This window comes from Notothenia rossii (genome assembly GCF_949606895.1).
Source record: "Notothenia rossii genome assembly, chromosome: 2".
NCBI classification, from domain to species: domain Eukaryota; kingdom Metazoa; phylum Chordata; class Actinopteri; order Perciformes; family Nototheniidae; genus Notothenia; species Notothenia rossii.
The window spans coordinates 19,448,070-19,461,757 of record NC_136904.1 but is presented as its reverse complement, the minus strand read 5'-3'; the positions used below and the strand labels follow the sequence as shown (position 1 = coordinate 19,461,757).

The 13,688-nt window shown below is 37.9% G+C and overlaps 1 protein-coding gene across 2 annotated transcripts; it reads right to left on the bottom strand.

Moving 5' to 3' along the window:
- Window positions 1–4,953: 4,953 nt before the first annotated feature.
- calca (calcitonin/calcitonin-related polypeptide, alpha) lies at window positions 4,954–8,494 on the bottom strand. Of its 2 annotated transcripts, XM_079665924.1 has the most exons (5): window positions 8,440–8,494; window positions 7,950–8,041; window positions 7,631–7,762; window positions 6,155–6,336; window positions 4,954–5,448 (listed from the first exon to the last, which is right to left on the bottom strand). In XM_079665924.1, exons 2-4 carry the CDS (start codon window positions 8,033–8,035, stop codon window positions 6,174–6,176), a joined length of 381 nt encoding a protein of 126 aa, XP_079522050.1. In that variant the 5' UTR covers window positions 8,036–8,041; window positions 8,440–8,494; the 3' UTR covers window positions 4,954–5,448; window positions 6,155–6,173. The 2 variants fall into 2 exon arrangements, with proteins under 2 accessions (XP_079522050.1, XP_079522051.1); XM_079665925.1 differs by lacking the exons at window positions 4,954–5,448; window positions 6,155–6,336 and adding an exon at window positions 6,343–7,047.
- Between the last annotated feature and the right edge of the window lie 5,194 nt (window positions 8,495–13,688).

Here is a 13,688-nt window from a genome sequence, read left to right as displayed (position 1 = left end):
AATATTTATTTAATATATCATATTCCATTTACTTGAATATAGACTCTTCTTGCACTATTTATATTGTATTTGTATTTACTTGCACATCTCAAAACATTCTCTTGCACTATTTTATCTGTTTTATTTGTTCCATGTCCTATACTATACATGTTGCACTGTTGGAGGAACCGTGACCTAAGTGTTTCATTGCCATATCTACATTGTAGCTAATGTGCAAATGACAATTAAGCCTTGAATCCTGAATCTTGAATGTATCAACATTGTTATGGACAAAACTGCATCCAGTCAAAGCATTTGAGTCTGTAAATTACTCCACAAGAAAATCTGCCTCTGTGGCAATGTATCGAAGGATATCAACCTCCACTGCGATGGCCGCTCAATAACTGTTTCATGTTTATAAGTATTTATGCAAACTCCAAGCTATCTGCCATCTCCTTTATCTGACCGTTACAAATATTCCATGCACATATTTAACCACACGGTGGCATTGCAGCACCAAGAAAAGCAGATCATACACTTGCACCTTATTCTGTAACTTAATGTAAGTATTTGGCCACTTTGAGACCCTGGCGTTTGAAACTCACTTCAATTCAGTTGAAAAGGTAAGTTACTAAATAAATAACACAGGAGAAGTTTAGCCATTGTATGTGTGTTCATTGAAAGTGGCAAGTGCACATGGTGGCTAAAGGATTAGAAACATTCAAAAAGTTGGAAAATCACTTGAGTGTCAGCAAAAATGTGTGAATTAGAGTTTGTCCCCTCCTCATTATCAAGGTGTCTTTGAGTCAGGCGCTTAACCCCAACAGCCACTGAAGACACTTTGAGACAATCAGCTACGACTGTCATTGCAGTATAGCTTCCACCACATGTTGGTAACTAAGTTTTTCATAGGTACGTCTTTGAGACAAGACGTGTGATTAAAAACGAAAAATGCATACTGTAAGCAAGGGTCAGCATCTAAACAAAAACAAGCATTCAACAGTTTATTTTTATCATAATCCACTTCTGTCATTCTAGCAATGGTGTTGCTTTTTCTAAATCTAAAAGTATTGTACATACATTTGTATGTAGAAAAGTTTGACCAAACAACCAGCCGGCGCCCACATTATGCTCGTGTGCTAATAAGAGAAGTAAGACATGGCCACTCTAACTGACTCACTTTTTGTGATCCAGATGGTGATGAAGTGAAAGTGACAGATGCTCGTCCCCAGACACTCCAGAGATCTGGCATCTCAAACGGCTCCCCCGAGGCTCTGAACTGACTCTAACACCAGCCCTCGTCTCCTTCATTAGCTTTGTTTGGGAGTTAGCACATGGCTGCTCGTATCCAAGACTATCCCCATTCTTATCAGTCTAATCAACTGAGATATGTGTTGTCTGTTAACACTCAGGGGAGAGAGAGTTGAACATTTTAAACAAACCCTTCTTTTGAACATGTTTCCACCCCCACATACAATATTAAGTTTCTTTTTCATTATTTACAATTTCTTGTATTCAATATAAAAAAGACAGACATATGCAACAGCATGGGGTAGTGAGAACAAGGGTGCTCTATTGAAACATGTAACCTTCTACAATAGCGATACATAATATTTCAGATGAATACGAATGATCTACCAGTTTTAGAATATATCTAAATAACTATTTCAGGAATATTTAAAAGTTTTCAAAATCTCTATTTTGGCATGTAGTACAAACTCAATGTTGTGTAAATAATTAATGAACAATGGTAACTCAACTGTAGCAAGTTTGTCTTAAACTTAAAGGTCCCCTATTATACAGTTTTTCATCAATATATTATAGGTCTCAGATATATACAAAACATTGTCTCTGCATCCCATAATCCCCTCTGTTTCAGCCCTGTTTCAAAAGTGCTGATTCTCTGTCTGTTACTTTAGATGAAAATAAGGAGCCACTCCCCACGCCCCTCTGAGAGATATTTGGTTAAAAAGAACACAATATTGCTCTAGGAGGAGATTCAGGTGATAAGGTGGCGGGTGTTACCTTGGTTGGTGATTGGCTAATGGTTACACAAGCCAAAAAATCGTTATGACATCATAAAGTGGCCAAAATCTGATCAGCTCATTTTAAGACAGGTTTTTATATAAATGGATCAGGGCAAAAAGAGAGAGAATGTTTTTTCCTGAAACTTTCAGAATCTCTTTACACAGAGGGGACACATGTTTATGTATAAAATACATGAAAAAGTGGATTTTGCATAATAGGTGACCTTTAATTCAGGAAAACCCTGAGTACAGCAGACTATTGCACAATCATTGCTACTCAGTTCATTGTCTGTACACATTAAGCATTCAGTAACATTGATATTACTGAGTTTACATAACATCGCTACAGCACCCCTAACAAATCACAATTTATTAAAGTTGTCCCACCTACCACGCTCATTTTTTTTCGGCCAAATCTGATTGTATTTTTATATTGTTCAGAAACAAGAGACACTAATGCCCAATTTGAATAGTGTTATAATTAAAACAACAACGTATTTTTGTGTTATGTTATAATAATCCCTCGTTGAAATCCAAGATAAAAAAGGATATTCTCCCTAGGATGAAAGAGTCAAACAACTGGTAGAACAAGCATGTCAATTAGGAAAGACAAGAAGGCGTGAAGCTCAGGGTCTGTTACACAGAAACTCTAGAGAAATAGTGACAACACTCAAGGGGGATGTTACGCCTAAATACAAATACAAAAATGATTCCCGGGGATATCCTTTGTTTGGAAGGAAAAGGTCAGACTAACTGTAGCTATAACAGAACACTTGCCCAAGTGGAGGACCCAATACCAGACCGAGCTTAGTAAGAGAGGGAAAAACTATGTAGCCTACACTTGACTGTTGAATTACAAAGCAACCAGAAAAGTACTCATAGCATTACCAACTAATATTTTGCACCAAAGAAGCAATTTAAGTAAACACACTGACAAAGTAAGCTAATATGAACAGTTTAGCTAACATCTAGTCTGTATGACATTAGAAATAAAAGTTACAGTGGCGTTCAGAGTAGGCCTACATATTTGTAAAGTGTTTTGGACTTACAATAGCAGTATAAATAGCTGCTGTAAAGGCAACTGACCCAACATTTACAAAGAGCCTCAAGGACTGATACTATGCTTAATTTGTTGAATGAAGTGATAAAACATCCAAGAAACTGACTCAGGTAATGTGATAGATTTAGCTTATCAAACATAAGCAGTTTAAGCTATAAAGAAGTTGTAGAGAGAGAAAAGTATAGAAATCAACCGAAACATCAGCAAATACATGAATTGGTGTTATGTGTTGCAAAACAGTAGAATTGAAAGGAGGAGTGTGGATGCCAGTCGAAGGAAAACAGCTAATCGGAGGCTCAGCACATCATGAGAACAGCGTCAAAAGTCAGCCATTGGCAGTAGAGCTCATCATTAAAACACTCAAGTTAATCCATTGACTTGTGTTATTTTCGATACTAAATTTGGCACACCTGTTAGAAATGCCACACACAGGCACTGACACCAACAAATACATGAGACAATACTTTCTCTAGGCGTTTTTATTGTTGACAGCGCAGATGTAAAACCAGAAAAATAACTTACTTTGAGTTGCAACGTTACTCAAGGTCAGGTGAGTACTTGAGGTCGGGATCACCGCCTATCGTTGTAGAAGTCTGCCATATACTTCTTTAGTCTTCATCGCACATAGGCTGAGGGCTGAGGCCTGAGGCCAACTTCGCTCCATAGTTTGGTCCAAGAGGACCGTCCTTTTTCCCCCCTTGTTCAAGAGAGTTATGTTACCCTGGATCGAAATAGCTTTCCAGGTGATAGCCAGATCCCATGCTAACCTCTTAACCGATTTCCACGGTGATTTTGAGAGGTCTTTTTTCGATGCATGCATGCTCTATCTGCAGAGCATTATAACCACTTTAGGCCATTGTCTGTGCGCACTTGTAAACATTAAATGTCTTATGGGGCGCCAATGCCATCCACTACTGTAGTCTTTATTTGTGTGCGTTTGTTGCAAATATTCATTCAAATGAGGCTGAGCCCAACTTTGGTCCAAAGTTTCCACCCTTTGAATAGACGATCGGCCTTTTTTTCTTTGTTTGAGAAAGTTATGTTTCCTTTTATCGAAGTAGCTTTCCAGTTGATAGCCACATCCCTTGCTGACCTTTTAACTGCTTTCCACGTCGATTTTGAGGGGGTTTTATTCGTCCGCATGCATACCGTTCCCGCTGAGCCTTTTTCAACTAATCACCACGAAAAACTATTTATAACCAAACCACTGCATTGACTGTTTCAAAGTTCTATGCCTGGAAATTTGCATGAGTGACAGCAGGGCTTGATTTGTGTTAATTGGTGCAACAGAGAGACGATGTCCCGCCCTCTTTTTTTTATAAGGTAACTGTGAGGTAAGGTAACGGTAAGGTGAGTTCCGCCATTTTCCAGAACAAACAGTATAGGTAAGGCTTTGAAGGGAACTGTGTGCTAATTTGCATCAATAATGTTAGTTGTGTGTTTGTTATTATCTTCTAATATTATGGGGTTATTCTCTTTCCTTATAGCCTACCTACACACTCACAAACTCATGTGTCAAATGTAATAGATCTCTTCTCAAACACTTTATACTAATTTAAGTAACAATAACTGCACATTTGTTGCAGGTATATTATGATTATTATGAATTGAATAAAATGTACGGCATTACGTTTGTGGAATACTCTTCTAGTCTTCTTATTGAAGCTCTAGGTAACCAACAATTGAACATATCAAATGGATTTCTATTGAACCATCTGATAATGAAATAATATCAAATAAGATTTGACACCAAACACATTTTTTAAAGAAACATTCTTTAATCTTGTTTAGAGATGATCCAATTGTGTATGCATAGTCAATGCAATTTATCATCTTTGTTTCACGGAAAAATGAATGTTATAAATAGCATAGCTTGATTTTGTACATGTTGTATGAACTTTTTTGAAATGATGTTCACAGCATTACGTTAAACACCTTTAATCACTAAATCAAACAAAAACACAGTAAGCCATGAAAGAATAATATAGCTAAAATACAATTTATTCCTGCTTCCATTTCACAGTTATTACAATATTTAGAATCATAAGTACATTTTTCCCTATAGCGTTATGTACAATAATGAAGACATTCAGTTTGAAACACCGTACTTCAGATACAGATCCGACGACCAGTTGAGCCAAAGCCAAGACAAGGAAAAAAATATTGTCGTCCTTCTTGGCAAAAAACAAATCTTCTAAACAACATTTATGTTATGCTTTTTCTCTCTTTTTTAAGCACAGACAACAAATTATCAATACTGACTATAACTTTCTGAAAGCAAGAGATCAGTCTATGTTTTATGCAGAGTACTGTACGTTTTTTCCAAGTGTTTGCAGGTAGATGATGATGCAGTTGTTGCTCCCTCAAAGCAGGCACTTCATTCTAGAGAGCCAAAAATAGACAAGAACACAATAAAAACATGTTCATCTCATGAAAAGATTTGGAATAGTGAAATATGTGTACAGTACATTTGGTTTAATTTCACAGATTCACAGAACAGTGAAGAGAAAGAGCTATACAAAGTATGGGTAACACACAGGGATCAAGTTATTGTGTTGTGGTAGACTTTTTTTGGACTGCCCGCAAGGCTTGTAACAAACATGTCACTGTAGGCAAATTGGTTTGGTCAGTGTGTGATATTGAAATTACCACATTATAGTAAGATACACTTGAGAACTTCCAAACTTACTTCAAACCATTACAATATTAAATCATAATATCTCATTCCAGTTAATGCCAAACTAAGGTACCTATTGCTGTAATTCTATTATACCAGTTGTTATATCCATACCAATCACTTGCACAAATCAGTAAAGTTAACACTTGGAACGTAAACAGTAGTGCTTTAGTTATACTTAAAATATCTGTTTCCATGGTACACACTCTAAGTCATATATTAGACAATAATATATTGAGAGATTTCCCATGATAACCATATCAATGTCATTAATTTTATTTAGAATTAAAAAGGTTTCCACTGCATTTAACTCTCAAGTCTCCAAACAGAATGATTTCATTAAAATCACTTTTAGTATAAGCTTTACGTCCAGCCATTAAACAGATCTGAAAGCACAGAGTTGTAACATACCATGTGTCTGCTCTTGTGCTCACACAGGGCCGAGCCGCTTTCGTCTGCCAAACGCCTTAGACCCCACGTTGGTAGGAACGAAGTTGCTGTGTCCCAGTCCTCCTGTCCGACTCAGGAAGTCAGCCAAGCGGTGGGTCACACAGGTGGACGTGTTGCATCCCCGCTTCTGTGCTGTTGCATTACTTGTAAATTGAAAGACAATGAAAACATTTGTTATGACATTTAAGATCAGGCCAGATATCTGCATGGCATATGTTGAACACTATTGGTAAGTATCATCAACTACAAGTTAATTGCAGTAAAAATGTGTAGATATTTCAATAATTTGTGTGTGTGCATTATAGGCGGTCATGCTTACCCTTTTCTTCTTTCATTTTTTTTAATTCAAATATGTTTTTAATCTTGGGTGAATAAAAAAAAGCTTCCATTTTTTAGATGCATTTATTAAAGTGAAAACATAGTTATATAAAGAGAAAATAATTATTTACCACTAGAAAGGTTTCAAGCTCTTTTTAAAATGGTATAGGGATATACAGTTTAATTTTCAAGTCTCTGTCAAAATCTAATGACTGCAAGTGTAAAAATAAATCAAGGAAGTTTCCATGAAGTTAGTCAGACAAATACAATCCACATGCATCAGCAGTCCTGTGAACAGATAGTGCTGGATGAACAAGCAAACATTAACTCAGATGAATAGGTGGGCTAGAAAGTGAGAGATTTATTTGTAAGTATTGCCATAGTTTTCATATTGCTCAGAGAGACTTCGCTTCCCAGGCGTCCCTGCTCCCACGTTGGTGCGTGGATAGGTTTGTAGTTTATGTATATCCTGGGAGAGTTTGCCCAGCACACAAGTGCTTAAGCCGGTGCAGCGCTTAGACATGGGTCTATCCAAGCTGTTAGAGACAAAGACAAACATGCAGAGACAGACTTACAGTAACATGCATTCAGATAAATATTAATTATTTCATGCATGATATTTTGTTTCTAAATTGGCGTCAGTGAAATGAATGTAATGTCTTGAAGGCATGCTAAAAGATCCAACAGGCATGTAAGGAAATCTTGTTAATCAAATTATTGTATTTGACTTTTCATGATTTCTTCAGTTTCATGTTCTCTTATATCAATCATGCATGTTCTTTTATGTACTTTGATAGCATGCTCTGTTATGTTTTTGACAGACACATAATTGAATGTAATTCTAAATGGATAAATGAATGAATCACTAACAGTCCATGCAGTTCAAGCCTTAATGACAGTGTACTGTACATTTACATGAACTCTACTGTATACCTTCATCATTAATAAGAACCAAGAATTTGGAGCTGCAGGGCTTAAACACAAAAGTGTGTTATATGTTGGATAGATAGATAGATAGATAGATAGATAGATAGATAGATAGATAGATAGATAGATAGATAGATAGATAGATAGATAGATAGACAGATAGATAGACAGATAGATAGATAGATCCCACACCTGTTTCCGTCAGGTGATTCGTGATCTTGGTCATCTGAAGTTATTTGCAAGAATTCCTTGATAGCTCGGAGTAACTTCTGGGCATCATCATTCGATAGTGTGACTCCATCTGACATTAACTCCTTACTAGTTCTGAAAATACGCATTCAGCAGTAAGACATTGAATGCTAACCATATGCAATCTCACATGCAGTAATTGCTCCTTTTAGAAACGTAGAAGGGACTTTCATTTTTCAGAAATAATCTTTAACACAATATAAATTGTCAGACACAATCACAATTTATTTAAAAAAGTGAAATATATGTTTACAACTCTTACCTGGATGGAGCTGCCTGTGAGACGTACATCTGACAAATGATTAGCGCATAGGCAAGAAGGAGGGTCCAGAGTTTCATCATTATCATGATTGCCTGTAAACATTTTGTTGCAAGGAAAGGTTTTTAAAGTTATAGTATGTTCTGTTTCATCATGTTTTTAATCTACTGCACACATTCACAGCCATGTGCATCTCTGTCCCTCTCTAACTTCCCTCTCTCTGCTGAACTTGCAGAGGCAGATAGAAGAGTTATTGGTGATATGCTGACACTAAGCATTTACCAACCACCATAACAGCAGCTCTGTCCATTAGGAGAATTAACTGCAGCCTACCAGATAACGTCATCAAACCAGCAAAACCACATATTTTTTGTTAGCAACCATCTTCTTTATTTAGTCCTTACCTTTAAAAAAAACATATAACTGGATATTATACAGTTACAGCCTAATTCACACAATCATTCTCAATCAATCCTCTTTAGTCTGTACTCACCGTGAGATAATGTATCTGCTGGTAATGAAGAATTCAGTGATACAGTAGTCTCACTTGTGGATCTGCTGAACACTCCCCACAGTGCAGGGTTTTATATGTTCCCAGTGGAATCCTGCATTAAGTGAGTGAGCACTTGATCATAGTCTATTGGCCAGTCAAATGTTTTACCTCAAACCGCTAGCCAATCAGACATCCTACGTCACTTACAGCAAGCCAATGAAAGAGCGTGTATGTCAATGATATTAATCCAATGTGTTTAATTCATAAAAAATATATGAGGCATTTTGATCAGTTGGTAGCATCCTTTGTGGTGAAGTCTTTTTTTAAGTTGGATGCGTGGGAAACCAATGAAAAAAATGAAATCTCGCTTTCATAGTCAATGCCTCATGTTTTTAAGAATTAAAGTGTTATGTGCATGTGGACACACCCTACTGTAAATCCCCTGATATTAGAGGCTTTATTATTATAATGGTCAGAGAATTAAATCCTAATTCGACAGAGCCTGTTTTATTAAAATATGCCAATGTGATTTTAATTGTATTACCATGTCTTAAGTGGCTTATAGATCAAAAGGGATAGGGCCATGAGAGGAATGGGTGTGTAATATGTGTACTCACAGCCAGGGAAAAACCTTTTAAATATCATAAAATGTCACTGCATTTAAAAAGACAGTTGATCTTCACAATGGAGTCATGTTTGATTATATTTTACCAGGAAGCGATGAGAAAACTTTATAAAACAAACTTGGGACAGTCTTTCTTGCAGTCGCTTACTAAAGATGTATTCTTTTTGTGTGGCAAAGGGGACAGGGTCAGACAATTGTTCCACCAAGAGACACTTTACCAAAAAATGCTGAATAACACAACACTACAAATCAAATCCACAGCTGAATAATGAACACTGTGACTCAGTTTAAAATAAATGTGTTAATTTGTTCATCAATCAAATATATTTTATCTTTATACATAGATGTTTCTGCGAACAATTCTGGTCTTGAGTTCACCTAGAGTTTTTATCCTGCTAGTTTAAAAAAGATTATTTGGATTAAATCAAATCTCCCTTGTAATAGCATAGTGTGGCATTGAACTCTCCAGGAATATACTAAACTTTCCCAAGAGTTCAGTAGTGTCCATCCGGTTTCTTCGGGCTAATTACTGGGCTGTTGGTTTCTGGCCATCTTGTAATCCCCCTTACAGTATGTAACAGTAATGGATGATGGGTCATAAAGCTCCCTGCCTCTGAGTTAGGTCTTGCGTCACAAGGAAACTCATTAGTTTGGATGAGCCTTTTAGTACAATTGAGCAGACCTGCAGGCTTTATACCAGAAGCACTAAATTAGTCTTCGACAGCTCCATATGATGTCGGAAAATGCTTGTGGAAGAGACTTTAGATTGAGGATCCAAATATACGCACACATTAGTATGCCTTGATGTCGTCTGAAAGAAATTATAACCTCATATATTCTTCTTCTACCTAACTATCACCTAGCATGCAACGTCAACACAGACGGCCCATAAGATACAATTTCCCGTTGTCTTGTTGCTTATCTCCAATAAATATTTTAAATACAAAATCTAATATTCACATAAAACAAATCACTCACCCTAATAAAATGGATGTCTATTCTCTCATGACAATTGCCACCTCAAACGAGTCAAAGGCCACCATACAGTGAAAAGGGAAGTTCAATTAAAATGAAACATTCTCTGCACTCAAGCTGTTACCAGGGCTCGATGCCATTGCCTGCTTTGACCTGGGATGAGAGTTGATGCCGAGAAATACAATTCCAATGGGAAAATTATTGTCAAGAATGCAATTATCTCACACTGCTTGCATTGCTTTATGTTTGGCCCCAATTGGCCCGGAAAACTAATTGCAACACAGGAGATCATTCATGACAGAGAGGGCGACGTTATGCTCAGTGCTCATCAGTAACAGTCTCAGCTGACTCAGGTTGCACGTGTCTTTTCCCAAAGAGACGCAATACTGTTCTTGGCTGAGAATAAAAGGCTTCTTCATCAACAAAACTTTATATTTAAAAAAAAAATCAGCAATAGTTGACAATCACCCGGAATAATCCCACAGTTATAATAAAAGAATAGTTTGAACGGATCATTACAAAGTGAAAAGGGGACATAAAATATATCTTGACCTACTTGGCCATTATATATTTTATAAATGTAAAAAAATGCTCCTGGTTCAGGAAAGTAGACTGATCCTTAATGAGAGAAGAAGAGGAACCTAGATCATTTTAATTAGGAGACAAAGGCCTGCATCTTATATTTAGCATGACCACTTAACTCATCACAGCAAAACAACAACAGAGCCTTTTGAAATTAAATCTCTTGTCATGTTTTCAGTCAGATATTCATCTTTTTTTTGTCAATAATAAGACACATGTTCCAAAATCCTGCATTAGTTAATGAGGAACTTCATTGTCAGAGTTGTGGAAAAGTATCCTAATCACCACATAGCATTAAAACAATACAGTGACGCTGGCTAATGATGAGAACAAACAGCAACTGGGTGGAAAACCTTTAATGGAAGTGAAGTGCCTGGAAACAGTTTGCAGATCAGTTTATGTTCCTTCAAAAAGAACATTACATAAGCAACAAAGCTCATGGAATTATAAACCTGAAGTGAAGTATCCATTAGCCGAGGGATTTATACATTCTGCTCTCCATTATGAAGCTGACCAAACATCACCTAACATTTAAACACCTGGCCAGAAGTGGCAGAGGGATTACAAGACCTTGTGATCTTCCTGCCACTGTCATTATGTTGTTGGAAAAAAAGGAGGTTCTGGACAGCATTAGTATTACAAGGGAAGGTCAGTAATTGGATTTTCTTCATGCACTTGATAATTCCAGTCATCCGGATGGTAAATAGTTTAACGTAGAACCACAGACGTCGAGGGACCCACCCAAACAGACATGCAGCACAGGCCACACAGTATAGCAGAGCACTCTTTAAGGTACCTCATAGTGTAAAAACTGTTCAACAACTGCATTCAATATCATGCATTAATTAGGTCACTAATAAAATGACCCTAGAATATGTTTGGCCGCTATGACATTATGTATTATGTACACATAAGACAAGACAAGATATTTTCCCATACCATTTGGGGTCAATGGGGTGGCTATTCATGTAGGCCTAATATCTTTGCCAGTATCAGAACGTTATGGACCAAATGTTTTTTTTGCATTAATGTGATGAAATAGCTTTCAAGCACTGACGAGCCGTGACTTTTATACCTAGGCCCTCTGACCCCCACCCCTTCCCTCGAAAAAAAAAAGAGTTATTACGTCACAGTGTATACTTCAACGGAATAGAGTGCCACAGTGACGCGTCCTAAAGCCCGGAAGTAAGTTAGCATTTGACCACTTCCGGTCAAGCCCCCAGGTAGTGCGCCGGACTATATGCCCAACATTCGTATTGTCCAAACGGCGGTACTGCAACTTCCGTATCAGTCCGTGACGTCACCCGGCCCAAAACAACTTTTTCCCATTGACTAACATGGGGAAAGAGACGTCTGTAAATCGGTGGATAATTTTTTTTAACTAAATAAACTACCCAGTATTAACTATTGTATAGCCCTTATTAGAATCATTCGGTCCTTAAAGTTGTAAAATGCACTAAAAGCCGAATCTAGATTTATTTTCTCTCTGAAAAAAAAGGAGATGGTCATTGATTTCAGGAGGGTGAGGACGTCTCCTCTACCCCTGTGCATTCTGGGAGAGTATGTGGCTGTTGTGGAGAACTACAAGTACCTGGGAGTGCACTTAGACAACGGACTGAACTGGAGGATCAACACTGGCGCTGTGTACAAGAAGGGGATGAGCAGACTCTATTTTCTGAGGAAGCTGAGATCCTTCAACGTGTGCAGCCAGATGCTGGAGATCTTCTACCAGTCTGTGGCCAGTGCACTCTTCTTTGCTGCGGTCTGCTGGGGGGGCAGCATAAGAGCCGGTGCCACCAGCAGGATCAATAAACTGATCAGGAAAGCTGGGTCTGTCATTGGCATCAAGCTGGACCCCTTTGAAGCTATGGTGGAGAGGAGGACACTGAACAGGCTGTTGTCCATCATGGATAACCCCACCCATCCTCTCCACCTGCAGCTGGACAGTCAACGGAGCTCCTTCTCCAACAGACTGCTGCAGTTCCGCTGTCACAAGGACCGATACAGGAAAACATTCCTGCCCACTGCAATAACACTGTAAATCACCTCTGGCTGGAAGAGAACTTTCTGCTCCACAGTTTCTCTTGAATATAACCACGTTGTACATTTTACACATATATAATCTGTTCAATATTTTATATTTAACATTAAAATTCCATATTCCTTATATTTATGTATTTGTATATTAGATATATATAATATCCTGTCAAATTCAAATTGTATATTGCCTTATATTTATGTATATACAGGACTGTCTCAGAAAATTAGAATATTGTGATAAAGTTCTTTATTTTCTGTAATGCAATTAAAAAAACAAAAATGTCATACATTCTGGATTCATTACAAATCAACTGAAATATTGCAAGCCTTTTATTATTTTAATATTGCTGATTATGGCATACAGCAGGCCAATCGAGGACAGTAATGCCATGGTCAGTACACCAGTTACTGGTGGTTTTGGCACTGTGGGCAGGTGCCAGATCATGCTGGAAAATGAATTCCTCATCTCCATAGAGCTTTTCAGCAGACGGAAGCATGTAGTGCTCTAAAATCTCTTGGTACACAGCTGCATTTACTCTGGGCTTGATGAAACACAGTGGACCAACACCAGCAGCTGACATGGCTCCCCAAACCATCGCTGACTGTGGGAACTTCACACTGGATTTCAAGCAACTTGGATTTTGCTCCTCTCCAGCCTTTCTCCAGACTCTGCGCCTTGACTTCCAAATGAAATACAAAACTTGCTTTCGTCTGAAAAGAGGACTTTGGACCACTGTGCAACTGTCCAGTGCTTCTTTTCCTTAGCCCAAGTCAGACGCCTCTTCCGTTGTCTTGAGTTCAGAAGTGGCTTGACCATGGGAATACGGCTATTGTAGCCCATTTCCCGGACACGTCTGTGAACAGTGACTTTTGATACCTGGACTCCAGCTTCAGTCCACTGTCTTTGAAGCTCCCCCAAATTCTGGAAGCGACTCTTCTTCACAATGCTGTTAAGGCTGCGGTCATCTCTCTTGGTTGTGCAGCGTTTCCTGCCACATTTCCCCCTTCCAACAGACTTTTTGTGGAT